General features: G+C 35.9%; 1 protein-coding gene across 1 annotated transcript in view; it reads left to right on the top strand.

Annotated features, from left to right (window-relative positions):
• LOC149779165 (three-prime repair exonuclease 1-like) overlaps positions 1-14,055 on the top strand; it is a 28,678-nt gene extending 14,623 nt beyond the window's left edge. Inside the window, exons 3-5 of the mRNA XM_089939724.1 lie at positions 9,055-9,307; positions 11,213-11,638; positions 12,235-14,055. Coding sequence (XP_089795850.1) covers positions 9,055-9,307; positions 11,213-11,637 — 678 coding nt within the window. The 3' untranslated portion in view covers position 11,638; positions 12,235-14,055. The remainder of the gene's footprint in view (positions 1-9,054; positions 9,308-11,212; positions 11,639-12,234) is intronic.
• The last annotated feature ends 1,634 nt before the right edge of the window (positions 14,056-15,689 follow it).

The following is a 15,689-nucleotide window of genomic DNA, read 5'->3' as shown; positions in this document are numbered from 1 at the left end:
TTACCAAATCTTGACCGTAACATTATCAATATTTCCCTCGTAATCCTTTATTCAATACTTACAGTTCTAACTGATACATGTAATTATTAACCGTGGTATGACATTAAAATGTTGTGTACATTTAGCTTGAATAGATGATCACTTTTATATGATATAGTAAACTCTTTCACGGGCATCTTACCTAATATGTTTACTACTACCTTGTTTTCACCACCTTTCACCTTCATACCAAAGAAAATGAAAACAGTACCAGACAATCATAATGTAGGCTGAGCTTGGAATACAAAGTTGAAAAATAATGTTCAGGTTTAAATGCTGCAAGGTGTTTGTGCGATACATTATGTGTTGGATCGAGGCATTTAACTTTGTGCATTATTTTCTTTCCTGCTGGTCATGAGTTTTCTATTTACTATATGTCAACATATTTTGTTATTTATGACGGTAAAAAGCCTGCAAAATCATATAAGTAGCATGTACGCTATCACCCATTACTAGCGTAATTAATATGTTCTTATATTTTACCCGGTCACTGGAAGATTGATAGAACTTATTCATTTTTGGCTGTTTGGTTTTCTAGTTTAATATCATCACAGAAATACACAATATTCGTGTTGTTTAAGTACTGAGTCTCTAAACCATGCTATCTCATCGTTTCATTCAGAAGTCAAGTGTCTTGAATCTGCTTTCATTGAATTCTGTAGCTTTCTATGATATTCGATGAGTAATCAGCCGTGTCTGATTCGTTCGTCGTCAGCTCCAATGCAGACAAATAACTTGATAACTTGCCTAAGCAGTTAGTTATTGTTCCTCCTATCATAATAACTGTTGTAGTTGCTGTATTATTTCATAACACATTTTGATACAGCTGACAAGTGTATTTTGCCACGATCAACGTTAATTTCATATAGTGTACTTAAGGGTTATGCATTTATTATTTTCTTTCAGTTAGAATGTTTATTTCTTGTACACTGTTTATTTCGTTCTTTGTATTTTTGTGTTCAGTTCTGTTTTGAAGATATCCATGTTTTTTTATATTTCAGTATTAGCTACTTAAAGCGAATCACTTTTTATGAAATGCAGTTGTATATATTGTTCAACTTCTATTCCAACTCACTGACATCTAGTATAATTCGTTTCATCCTTTTATCTAGTTCATCTATTCCAACTCACTGACATCTAGTATAATTCGTTTCATCCTTTTATCTAGTTCATCAATGCTGCTCTTCACCACACATATATATTTATAACTACTCGATCAAAAAAGTATTTCGTTTCTGGTTTTTGTTCTTAAACATCAGGATGCAAATTGTTGTAAAATTAGGTCAATGCAACATATTTTGTCTTTGCAAATATTATCTTCTAAATCTGTAAGGTATATATTGTGTTTTATTCTCACAGATCTAATCGTGGGTTTCTTCGCGTTCATTCTGTTTTTAACTCCTTATATCTCATTTTAGGTTAGAGTCGAAAATTATTCTTTGCACGTAACTTTGACAATATAGTAGTATTAGCTGTGATTTTGTTCTTTAGACCAATAATTGGTGTGCAAAAGGTTTTAATTACCTTTTCAATCTCTTGATCGTTCGGTTTGATTTATTTATTCAGATCTGTCTCTAACTGTTCTATTTCAGACTGAATAGTATTATAAATTTTAAGAGATCTTTAATTTATTCCGTGTCACTAAATAAATAATCTATTTCTCCATTCGTCCTTTGCTCAGAAGGTTGCATATGCTTCTAACGTTTCATATGCTGTTTAACGTTTCATATGCTGTGTAACGTTTCATATGCTGTTTAACGCTAGGTAAAAATCATCTCCTCTTTCCCTCACTGTTTGCAGTTTTTGAATAGATGTGGATACGGTTCTGAATCTCTGTGTGAACAAGTCTTGAGTATCCAAAATAACAAAGAACTTAATTATCAAGTTATAAATGCAAACTTTGAGAGGAACTTACAGTATTATGAGGTGAATCCAAAATTATCCTAATATGACCGTCATCGATGAATGAAAAGTTCTGAATACATTTCATAACCGGAAATTTTTCTGGTCCGCCAAGAATCGTGACGTTGTCAAAATGGCGTTATCCAGATTTCCTTCGAATATTTTATAACAGTTCCAGAATAATATTATAGTCCAAAGAATGAACACTTTCTATTTCCGCTGAACAGTCTAAACAAATGATTTTGCTCTCGAATAATATTTAAGTACAACATAATATATGTCTGCAGACTTACAACATGAACACAAGAAATGAGATTGATTCGAAAATCGGAATGAAAATAATTGTCAGTTCTCTCTTTATATGCACCTTTTATTGCAACTATATTTGTCATTATACCCCACGAGACAGATCACACTATTCATTTTGCCTCAAACATGCATATTCCTGTGACCTAGACCAAGCAAGGGGAAGTTACTGAATTCTTCCAGAAACGTTGAAACCTCATCAGCCAATGAGAAATTAAGCCAAAGAGGCAATAACATCGTATTAATAAGATTATTATTATCAATAATAATTTTCGTAAGCATCTATATTTATAAATCCTATGCAATACAGTGCTCTTAACAAACTCAGTTCACGAAGGCAAAATCTAAAAAAAGATATTCTGTACAATTTACAGCATTGAATAAAAGTTCTAAAAATTAGATAAAAGCATGTACCAGGAAATAAAATATATAGATATACATAACAACTCTCACCAACTTATTTCTGCAGTTCTGAACTTTTTATATCTCTTTCGGTACCACTCTGTTCCGTGGTTGAAAATGTAATGTTAACTTGTTCCCATCATGTCTTGGCATATTTTAAATTTTTTCAGTTATTATGTCTTGTATATGGCTGTTAGCTCTCCTTAGTACATATCTTTTATTTACTTTATCATTTAATTTCTAAGGTTCAGGTCAATGTGTTATGCGGTTATTGTTCATGCTTGGGTCAACATTAATTGTTTTATATAGTCCTGCATATTTTGCAACTTTTTCAGCGGTTCAAGGTTCCGTGAGACAGCTAAGAGATATAGTTGCTCGTGAAGACACTGCTTTTGCAATAATGAGATAGTGGCAGTTAGAATCTTTGTATACAAATTTGATTATTCTTACCACTGGTACTATTTTATTGCAGCACTATAATTCTCATTCTTTAATATACACTGGCAGCAAAAACCACACGCTACAATGGACATTATTTAAAAAGTTACAAGTGTCCTCACACTGTCAACTATTATTTATTCTGAGCTTTTTATATCGAATTAATCAGTTTTCATTCTTGGTAAACTGTTCTCATTTACAGTATCAGTAACCTATACTATATTTGAGGTTAGCATCCAATATAGTTTACCAAGTTAGGGGACGTCCATCAATTATGTCAAAAAGTTTTAGGCAATTTTTTACCCCCCTCCCCCTCCCTTGTCAACAACTGTCAAACTTTCAGTGACCCCCCTAATAAAATTGTACCCCCCCCCCCCCAAACTAACAATATTTTATACGGCTGGCTTTTATGCTAAAAATAGAATTATGAAAATTAAAAGGTCTACAAATAAATTTTAATAAAATTTTTTTATATACTTGTTTAACAGATTTCAAATTAACTATAACAAGTTTTCACTTCCACGCGTCATATCGGATACTTGGCGTTCGTTCTGCTAAAAGTGTGACTGATGTCGTTTCCCGCTTTAGGTAACGCTTCCATAATACGCACGTAGAGCCTGGCTTCTTGGATGATGGTTTTGTATTCGTTAGCATGGACCATCAAATGGAATGCGGTACTGCTACGATTCAGTCTCATGCGGATATCCACACCGTTCAGCAAATACTTCTCTTGCAACCACATGTACAAATCTAAACGATCCATCAGTTCTAAACTTCGTCCTTGCATGATTTTCTTTCTACGGTCGTTAAAGCCTACATTGTGAGGATCGTCATCTGCTGTCAAGGCTGTGTCTTTAAACGTGTTCTCACCTGCTGTATCAGCTTTCCATACCACGAATCATCCATATGGGTGTTTTTGCTCTCTTTCCCGTACGTCAAGAGATTATCCAGGTACGCTGGTTAAGGATAAGTATCCATGCTGCTGACCAGTTTGTTATTCAAGTACACTTCACTGAACAAGGAATGCATGAAATTGTTGACGGGAGCTACTCTATCATCGGCTCCTGGAGCAGTGTCGTCCGTTTTGATCACTTTGACTTTCAGATACAAGTAACTGCTATTCAGATCGGTGTAATCTTCGGGTTGTCCTTTGATTTCAAACTCAATGGGAGCTGAATCCATCAAAGAGGAAACGGGATGAAGTTCGACCCATTGGGATTCTTGCATTGTCATCATAGTAGGTGACATGGCAAACGGATCCAGTTCCGACTTGGAACAGGCGCAAAACTCCCACTGCATCATTTCTGTTTCTATGATTTAATAATCAGAAACGTCAATGTCTCGAGCAGTTCTTCTTTTCTTTGTTTTTCTAGCTTTAGGAGTGTGAAGGTTTCCGAAGGTTGTTTTCTTCGTCGTCTCTTTCTGCCTTGTCCTTTCTGTGGCCTTAGAGAAGCAGGAATGCCTGATTTGGCAGCATCCAGGGGATTTATAGGTGTTTCTTGTCCGCCCAAAATGTCTTTGCCCTTTTAGAGCAAAACATTTGTACCTGCTCTGAAAAATATTTCTTTTGGTTTTTGTTAAGTCATTGATGACATTTTGGAGAAATTATTTGCCTTGCATCATTGCGACGTCTTTGAAGGCATGCAATTCTCGTGTCACCATCGATTTCAAAACCGGAACCACCGAACGAAAGGCCGACTTTAACGTATCTCCTAAACCGTATCCTCGCTGTCGAGCGACGCCTCATACACTGGAAACATGACTTACAATTCGTTGGAGAAACGTTTTCGAAAATGGAGTTTCACCGTGACTTTTCCTTTGGAGAATGGAATATTTTGTCCCATATTTCCTTTTATAGTAATATTCACAGTGTCGAAATACGACTTACTGATGGGAAAACAGTGAGGATGTACACATTCGCGGTGAACGTGATAAGTGTTTCCGCCTTCCTCGTCAGTGCCCGTGGCAGAATCCACTTTGACAGGAATGACACGCAGTAACGGTACGGAGGTGTGTCCCTCCACATTATACTCCACCACATCGGTGTACACAAAGATCAAATTGAGTCCTTCGTTCAGTTCTACTGGGTTTCCCAAAGCCCTGTAAAAATCCATAGTGCTGTTGATCTTGGGACCACAATTCTGTGCTACCATCTGTGGATGTCCATCCAAATTTCAAACAAACTACAATTAAACATGAGGTATAATGTATCGGTATCCTGAAATTTGATCATGAGGCGACGAGCCACTTTATTATACTTAATCTTAGACTTCTTTTGGCTCTGTTTAGGGCTTTGTCAAAGTCTAAGTCGGACCAAATGTTCACCACTAAAATAATAACCTAAAGGAATTTTTAACGTGTAGATACTGAAGGATGGATTGCTTGCTGGTCTTGTTCACCTGAAAACCCGATTTTGTTTATTTCTTCTTGCAATTGGGCATTCAGGATTTCGACCTGAAAAGTGTTTTGCTTTTAAGTGATGTTTTTGATTTATGTAGGGTGAATGATTTCCACCAAAGCCACTTCCCAATGGCCTTCGTGATCTAAATGGATAGCTTGAGGTAATTTGGCCGTGTGACAACATAAAGTATTGTTGGGAAACACCACCATGGAACTGTCAATGGGTAAGGTTAAGTAACATTGGCTGCTATTCTTCATAATTCCAGAGTTGTTGGAGTGGTGACTGACAGGGGACGCAAGATTCCCGTTGTTGCCGTTCGAGGCGATCCATCAATGACTGCAATTCCTGTTGTAACTGGGACATCTTGGTCAAATTTGGATTGGAAAGTAAACGCGGTGTCCTTGGTTCTTGTCAACGATGGTATTCCATCCATCGTTTGTAAGGCACTAAAGCCAGTTTTCGTCCTTCCATTCGATTTCAAGGGTCACGTTTGAGATGTTTGGACTTCAGAGGTCCCTTTTATCATGCTCCCACGAGTCCTCCCAGCATGGTTCCCAATACTCCTTTTAGCAAGAGTCCTAATTAAATGCCTCTAATATTTCTTTATTAGTAATACAATTTTCACAAAACTTATTGTCATCTAGTCATATTTGCTTATACACTGGTTTCCCTATATAATTGCTTATTATCTTTCATCTATATCTTGAGATTTATATATTTCAGCAAAGTACTGTCTTATAAGCTCTAATATGTCAGTTTGAGTTTTATAAATTTTATCAATACTTAGTATATAATCAATTTTTTTGCTGTCTCTCCTTTTAATTTCTATTCTTCTATATATTCCCTCCCTTTTTTGTATAGGTTTTCATATTTCCCCGCCCTTAGTTTAATCCCTTGTGTGCTTTCTTTATCCATCTCCTCCGATTTTTTTATTATTGTTTACGCTGACTGTTAGAGGTCTTTTTAGGGTCAAAATTTCTGAATGCTTTTCTTTTATCCACTGTTTTTTGGATCTTTTTTGTCTTGCTATAATATTTGTTTATCCGTTTTATTTCTTTTTTAATTTGTTCCCAGTCTGTCATTATATCCTTAGTATGTTCTTTCATCCTGTTGAGGTGTGTGCGAACAGTGCTCACGTACTCATCATCATCGAGCACGAGAGCGCTGTTCATCTTCCACACGCCTTGTCCTCATTTCAATGTTTTTGTCATTTTTGTCTCTAAAAGTACCGAGTTACGGTCTGAGATCTTTTCTTTTAAAATTTCACAATTTATTAATGCACTGGTCTCACTTTCAGAGATATAGAATATATCAATCCTACTTTCCTTATTGTTATCATATTTATACGTATAGTCTCTCTTACTTTTATTAAGAAATCTATAAATGTCTGCAATGTTATTTGTTTTTATGAAGGTTCTAATCCATTTTAAAATTGTCCTGTTGTTTTTATTTAGTCCTTCACTTTTGTATAATTCGGTAATTACCCAATTAAAATCCCCGCCTAAAATGCAGGGATGCATGGCAAATTTTGGAGTATATCGGTTCAGGTTTTGTATAAATGTCGTCTTCTTGTAATTCCAGGTGGTATGTATATATTAAATATGTTCCAGTTGTTTAGTTTTAAGTGGACTAAGCGTCCTTGTAAGTCATTCAGTATTTCCATATTTTCAAGGTTTATTCCCTTGGCGGTCTGCCTGATAATTGTCGCCACCCCAGCCTTTCTCTCTGTTGGGTGGTTGCTAGTAAACACTAAGGTGTCTAACTCCCCCTTTAGTTTTTTCATGACGTGTATCGGCATTCCGTGCGTTTCTTGTATTAAAATTGCATCATATTTCTTAGCTTGTGCTGTGATACTTTCAATTTTATTATTTATATCATTAACTTTCATAGTCAGGATTTTCAATTTTAGATCCATCTCGACTATGAAATTGGTAATTCAGTTTATTATTTAGTTCTTATGTTCTTATTTAAAACAATTTTATTTATACATTACATGGATTATTTAGAATGTTATTTTAAATTTTAGATTTAGTGGGTAGTCTTTTTGCCTTGTACTCTTCTATGGTTATGATCCTTCTGTTGTCGTGTCTATTGAGACTTACTGTTCTTCTTATTTGTTCTTTTTCTTTTGTCTTTCCTGGATTCTCTTTCCCGTGGTGATTTGCATTCTTTTATGAAGTGAGTGATTTCAGCTTCGGAACGTGTTTTTGGCGTAGACGCCGTTCTTTCCTTTTTTGTGTAGCCATTGGTGTTTCGGCCTGTCCTGTTTTGGGTGCTGTTGTCGTTTCCACTTCTACTTGCTGTTCTTCCGTAGCTAACGTCTCTTCTATTCTTGAAATTTCTAGACTGGTTTGGGTATTGTCTGGTGTCTGTTCTAAGCTATTTGAACTTTCTGGGAAGTCTGGCTCTTCTATAGAAGGGAGCAGTTTTTCCCCACCAATTTCGCCTCTCCTGTTTTCTTCTGTATTTTTCTGGCTCTTTCTCAGCTGAACTAGTCTGGTCAGCTGACTCCCATTTCTCGGCTTCGTCATTTGGGGTCTGCATTTCCTGTTCTGGTTCTGGAACAGTTTCTAGCATACTCTCCGTCTCTATAGTTATTATCTTGGGCGTTGTGTTTGTTAGAACTGCTACATATTATTTTGGAGCTGTTTTTGAAGGCGCCTCCTGTGCGGCCTGCTGCTCTGCTTGTTGCTGCCAGTCTTTGGTCAGATGGCCGGTGATCCCGAATTTGTAGCATTGCCTATGGTTTTGGCACCCCTTGTAGAAGGTTTTAATTAGAAAACCCATGATGTAAAAGAATGGTGGCATTTTATTAGGGGCGGCGGGGCGTAGACTTTCACGGCTTTCCCTCTGAATTCTATCGATTGATCGTTTTTGTACAGAGGTACATCGCCTTTGGCAAATAAGAAGAATAGGTCTCTACCCCCATTTTGCAGTCCCTTGATATCACTTGTTTTTGTTTCTTTCGCTACCAAGTATTGTAGTAGTTCGGCTGGCCTTGGTCTTTCTGCTTCGCTGAAGATAGTGCAGTCCAGGACCTGTCATCCTGGTGATCTGTATGCCAGTAGTAATCTTCCATTGTTGGTATTTCTCAAGTCAGTGGGGAAATAGTTCCTTATCTTGGCCTGTTTGGGATGAGCTAACACGGACATTTTGGGCTTGGAGAAAAATAAAATGCCAACTGTATTCCTATGTTCAATTTCCCATGTTAAATTCCCCTTGTCCGTATACAGGCCCGGGGTGGGTGGGTGGGTCCGTAATGTATTTTCCCATTGTCCGTATATCGCCCCACTATACTACTGACAATACCTGCTCTCCCACTACAACCCCATTACCCTGGGAAATACAGAATTTCGAAGATAAAGATAATCGTTTGTATTAGAAGTAATGCAAGAGGCGTACAGAAGTCAATATTTAGGGTGCAAAAATGTAATTACTCAAAGTAAAAATCTAAAGTAACAATGCAAAAGATGGAAAATCAATTATCTAAATGGGTCAGCACTGTTAGATTTATAAAGAATAACGTCTCAACAGATATTATATTGTATTATGTTTGATGTCCCTAGGGTGCTGTGGCTGGGGAACCCGCAAATGAAAAGAAAAGCAAGAGTAAGGCATTTTCCACCTTTGTATTCATGGACATGGAAACAACAGGGCTCATAATAAGGGGAAATAATCCAAAAATAACAGAGTTGTGCCTAGTTGCCGTACAGCGGGAAGACTTGCTTGATAAGAATGTTGCACCAAGAGTACTGAACAAGCTCGTTCTATGCTTTAATCCAAGGAAACCTCTCACCCCAACGGCATCTGAATTGACAGGTACTATAAATTTATAGCTTATTATACCACAGTTGTTACACGCTCGTCACAAGTCAGAACATAATGATATTATAATGTCCATTCGTTTTTATCATTTTTCGTTCCCACACAATATTTCAAATACTCAGTCATCTTGCATTTTCAAACTTTGTAAAGTAGCTTGCATATGGGGCAAAGTAGAATCCTATCAATTTTGAACTCATTATGTCAAAGGTCGACGTCACATATGCAGAAAGAAGGAAAACTGTTTCCAAGCAATAAATTACATAGTATGCCAAACACCATGATCAAACTTTGCAAGTTGTTTGCATCTGAGCTAAAGAAGACACGTCCTAATCTTGAGAACAAAACATCACAAGTCAAGGTCACAGTGACTCTAAGAATACAAATGATTTCCATATGATATCTCGAGTTTTTTTTCAGTAACATTAATCAAAGTTGATGAATGGTTTGCATTCGAGTCAACAAAGACATTTACTTATGTTCTTGACAAAAGGTCTAAGGTCTAGGTCACAGAGACTGAAAAAACGAACATCGATTTCTACAAAAGTAAAGTTTTGAACCAATGCCTTCAGACAAGGAAGACACCGGCTGATTACATTTTAAAGTAAAAGGTCAAGATCTGAGGGACTTGGGACTGAAGGAACAAAGAATGTTATCGAGACAATCTACTTATGTTTTGTATCACATGACTTGACTAAATTTTGTAGATGGCTTGCATTTGAGACAATAAAGAAGCAATTGATTGTGATTTATAACGTCAAATATCAAGTTCACAAGACTTCAACAAGGAACGCGGTTTGCAAAATAACTGAAATTCCATACCGCCAAACATGATCAAAGTTTGTGGATGGCTTGCATTTTGAAACAAGAATGCAGCTATCGATTTGCGGTGTGTGTGAACAGATTGAATGCTAAGATCAGTGTTGCTCTAAAAAGGGTTCTCGACCATGTACGTTCACCAAAGTTTGAGGATGGCGTACTTGTAAGAAAAATTTTCTTAATTTTGGGGTCAAAGGTCAAGGTCACTGTAAGCAAAATAAGAGATAGAGTGTTTTTGCATAATACCTTTAGTTCTAGACCAACGTACTTTGCCAGAAGTTTGCAGAGAGCTTGCACTTACGATTATGAAGATGCCTTTTGACTTTTGTGTTAAAAGGTCAATGGTTAGGGTCATTGTGATTCACAAAGAAAGTCTTTTGCACAATAGTTTTTGTTCGAGGGTATGTTAGCTGACCAAACCTTTTGCACTTACGGTAAGAAACAACTTCGAGATACTGGAGTCAAAAGGTCCAAGATCAAAGTCATAGTTAGTCTCATAAAATAATAGTTTTTGTAAAATTGGTTTAGTTCACGACCGTATACTTTGATCAAAGGGCAAGGTCATCGAGACTCTTTGGTCTATAATCTCTACAGTCAACCGTGTCGTACTGATGCCTACGTAGATGCCTATTTATCATGGACAGGGTGAGGACGTATAGTACACCGTTCACTGTACTTTTATCTTGCATGGTATATAACCAGTCTTTGCTTCAGCCAATGCTAACACATATAATTAACTTAATTCTGGTTTCTATATACTCTTGTTAGAGCCAGTTAAATAATTCATCTATTAATTAAGCCACTTTCCTCCAACTACAGCCAAACCTGTGTTGAACAAACACTCTAGGGAGTATCTAGGAATGGTCCTTCGCACAGGTAAATATTTATGTATTAATTTATGTATCAATAGGAAATACAAAGCTTGGCCTTTATACACAAATGACAATTATATACAAGTGATCATTATAGCCGGTCTAGCTGTATCCATCGAGCTAAATATATTTTCTGGTTTTAATGGTGTTTGCATGAGACAAGCGTTACTGCATAGCTATTCTGTATATTAACGTATGTTTATCCTTTTAGGCCTGAACAACGGTAGCCTTGACTTGCAACATGTCTTCAGCGCGCAGACAGCACAGATCATAAACAGATTTTTGCAACATCTTCCTCAACCTGTCTGCCTTCTAGCACACAATGGTAACGAGTTCGACTTTTCCATACTAATGGCTGAGTTAAACGAAATCAACAAATCACTTGACTCCAATGTGTTTTGTGCTGACACCTTAGCAGCTTTTAAAGCAGTTGATACATATGATTCACCCATCCCTAAACGTTTCTCGCTTAAGGACATTTATTTTAGGACGTTTGGAGAACTTCCTCAAGAATCCCATACAGCTGAGAATGACTGTCTCAGCTTGATGAATATTACACAGAAAACAGGAAGTAATGTTTTGCCATGGGTAGATAGTAATGCGGTGCTGTTTTCCACCATATCACCTGCATACTGAGGTAAAATATGCATATTATGAGAGGGATTTTACATTAACTCAAATGAAGAAAGCTGTATGTAATTTTTAATATATTTAAACTTCAAAATGCTTTCATATTTTTTCATGAAATTTGGTCATTTTTTTATTATTGTTTATAATTTATTTATTTTTTATTTTTATGTTGCGCAAAAATGCTGTGTTTGAAAACAAATAGGATTCATGAATGTTCAATGAATAAAGCCTGTCAGATATGGGTTCCCAATTTTGGTAGTGTCTGGTGACAATACATCAAAATAAATAAATGATTTTGCTTGATTTTATCATTGTTATATGTGTGATTCTGATTTTTTTGTTTTGAACAATAACAAATGCGGAAGCCTTGTTAATTTGAAAATCTCGATTTCAAGGAGGTTTATGTTACTGAGCAATAGTTTAGCTAAAATATCGCTGTTGGAAATCGTAAAATGTCCAACGTAAATGTAATTTTTTCAATAAACATCATATTGGAGAATTAATAATATATGACCTCTCTACAATGTCTGCAGAGACTTTACTTTCATGGGAATTCCCATAGCGTTAGTGCACTATGTGATCTAACATCTCCTTATTTTTCAGGAATAGGTTGGTGACTACTTGGGAAATCGTAGTGCCAGTCTATACTTCACAATATTCAGCTTGGATTCTACAGCAGCGATTGATTAAGTTTGGTTGAATCCCCCACCCCCACCCCAAACAACCTTTTAGCATGTTAACCAGAATTATAATCCTGAATGTACAACGCTTGCATGTCAGTCAGTTTTCAATTTGCTTGTCATTTGGTCTGTATTTCATTTTTAATCAATAGTTTGTAGTCAGCTGTCTAGTATGTAGATATAATCTTCTGTTAAAATTATCTTCTCAGCTGTTTCAATGTTAAAAATATTTAAAGTGAATTTAACATTATAATCATTGTACACACTTTACATTAAGGGAATGAATTCATTATTTCCGGAATGATTTATTTGATAAAATATAATGTAAAAAAAGCTATCAGACATTCTGTTAAATTTTTCTATTTTATGCCTAGATGCTTATTATTTTGCCCCACGTTTATATTTCCTTCACAATACACTGTCAAATGGTTATCTTAAAACATTATGAAGTTGATAAGAAAAATATTGCATTTTTAGTTTCGCGCTCGCATTGCCAGAAACTATACATGTTAATCACTTTTGTCTGTGTGCGTTTCTGTATGCCGTCTTCATTATATAGTAATATCAATGTCTAGATTTTGTAATGTCCTTATAATACCATTTTATCACAAACCTCATCGGATTGGGAAATATCTTGCGCTGCGGTATGATTGTTTACATTCTTCGCTTCCATTGTTTATCTCAGGTGTTCAAGTCATGCACGTTCTTTCTGGTGACTGAACTTCAAAGTCTTATGGTCGGGTACTGCTCTAGAGAAATCGTTGATATGTGGTATTTTAATACGTACTGTGCGCATGACTTTGATCTGTATCTTTTCTCTTAATATGTTATTTGCAATTTCTGAATAAGTCAATTATATAGTCATTTTTAAGGTTAATATTCATTGATGCTTTATTGATGTTACAGTTTTTAAAACCTACACATTTTTGGAAAGTGTCACGATCGGAGCTCACGTCATCTGTTCACCTTTTTGCATGTTACCGCCTTTTGTTTGTTAAGCTGATCCATTCATTTGTTTAAGTTGTAGGATTTGGCATTGGATGTAAATAAATTTACGGAATAAATGTTACCATAGCTAACTTTGAATTTATAGGCAAGTTTTGACTTAGTTAACTTTGCAATGCATAGGTGTCATGCCTTAATTAACTTTAAAATGTATAGTTTTGCCTTGCCTTAATTAACTTTGCAATGCATAGGTGTCTTGCCTTAATTAACTTTAAAATGTATAGTTTAGTCTTGCCTTAATTAACTTTGCAATGCATAGGTGTCTTGCCTTAATTAACTTTGAAATGTATAGTTTAGTCTTGCCTTAATTAACTTTGCAATGCATATGTGTCATGCCTTAATTAACTTTAAAATGTATAGTTTAGTCTTACCTTAATTAACTTTGCAATGCATAGGTGTCTTGCCTTAATTAACTTTAAAATGTATAGTTTAGTCTTGCCTTAATTTACAGTGCTATTCATAGTCAAGTCGAGAAGAAGCATGAACGTGACAAAAGTGTATCCCTCTCTCTCTCTCTCCACAATTGTTTATATTGTTTCATTGTCTTAGAAATAAAATATATGATTTCTAGATACATACTTGTCGATTTATATTCTTTAGCAATGATTGAAAGGCCCCAACCCCCAACCTGGTGTGTCTAGGACACAACACAAATTTATTTTCTATATGCTTTTTATGATGAATACACGTGATACAAGAACAAGAATTAAAAATAAAGAATAAAATATATTTACAATTAGTATATTTAATTATTCTTACTTACACTCAGTTGAAGTTCTACCTTGAAAATTGGCATTTCAGCACAGACTGTTAGGATAGACCACACTTTAAAACAAAAACGCTTCTTTTTGCAGAATGGCCGGTCTCTCAAAACAGGTTTTTATTTAATAATTTTCTTTCATATTGTGAGTTTTCATAATATGTGGTCTCTCCTCCAGTTCTTAGGCGAGACATTAAATTATAAACATCACTTTCCCTATAACGTAATCGTCTTTGCTAACGTAGGCGTGAACACTGAGTTTACATTTAGCTCAGTTTCGCTAATAACGATGTAAATGACGTCAAAACATTTGATGGGCGTATTCACCGTTGTCTTTACTGATCAAAACAGGCAAAAATAAGGTCTCTTTAGCTATTTTTCATGCTCCAGTGATTGCATGATGTTTTCGCATTAAGTGCAGTTTCTCTGACAGACTCATTTATACTGCACTAATTTTTATGGATGTATTAATAATGTATAAAACAGACCAGTTGAGGCATCGCATTCTGTGAATTTTTGTTTTATTGTATAGTTTATTCATACGTGCTTGTTATTTCCTGATTGGAAATAAAACTAAAGTTCAAAGAATCCAGTTATGTGTTAAAACTGAAACTGGCAAATGCTTACGTTTTAATGAATTTGTTTGCACTTCACAAATTTCATGAATAGTTATTTGGCAACAAAATAGTTAATTAGCATCAAAATACGTTTGCATCGAGTTGTTGCTGATAACCAATGATACGATCCAGGCGGCCTCCATTTAAATCTCGATTTTGTTTGACAATCGACTGTTAAAAAGTTTCCATTCTGTTTTATGATGCCACAGTAGTGAATAGGGACACTCTAGGGACTAGGGGACTTCCATGTTAAAAAGGGTATATCCACTCTGGAGACTATGTAAAACTTAACATAGGAGAAAAAAATATCCACTCTGGGGACTATGTAATTTAACATGGGAGAAAAAATATCCATTCTAGGGACAAGGGGAATTGAACATGGGAATAGAGTTTGGGCCTGTCTAGGGACAAGGGGAATGGAACATGGGAATACTGTGTGGGCCTATCTAGGGACAAGGGGAAATGGAACAGGGTCGGGACCCTATTTTAATACGGTCCCGACCTGATGGGTCTATGGAAAGGGAACAGGCAAAAAATTGACACAGGGAGTGGGGTCTCTATTTTTCTTTTTTAAATAAAATAAAATAAAAAATTGGGCTAGGCAATTGAAAGTCAAGATCTTTTCGGGACCTATGAGTGGCCCTGAAAAGGGCCTTTGGTTTCATCATCATCTTCTTCTTTTATTTCCTCCACTGCTTCCACCAAGTTCTCACTTTTGCCAGTATTCCTTTCTTCTTCTTCTTCTCCTTCTCTGGCATCCAGTCTGGATGACCTATTGCTCGGAATTTCTCCTGTATTATGATCCAATTGTTGTTGAGTTTGTCAAAGGCCTCTTTTTTCTTTAAGTTTTCCTTATCCTTTCGTTCTTTATTCCACTTGTCTTTGATCTTCTTTACTTCTTCCTCCATTACTTTTCTCATAAGTTCTTCCGATTTCTTAAGCTGGTCCAGGCCGTTTTTGACAAAGGACCACTCTGTCCATTCCATTACGTCTTCC

This window comes from Sinohyriopsis cumingii, chromosome 17, assembly GCF_028554795.1.
Source record: "Sinohyriopsis cumingii isolate HCF-2022 chromosome 17, ASM2855479v2, whole genome shotgun sequence".
Classification (NCBI taxonomy): domain Eukaryota; kingdom Metazoa; phylum Mollusca; class Bivalvia; order Unionida; family Unionidae; genus Sinohyriopsis; species Sinohyriopsis cumingii.
The sequence above is the reverse complement of the archived record's forward strand: the minus strand, read 5'-3'. Positions and strand labels throughout refer to the sequence as shown.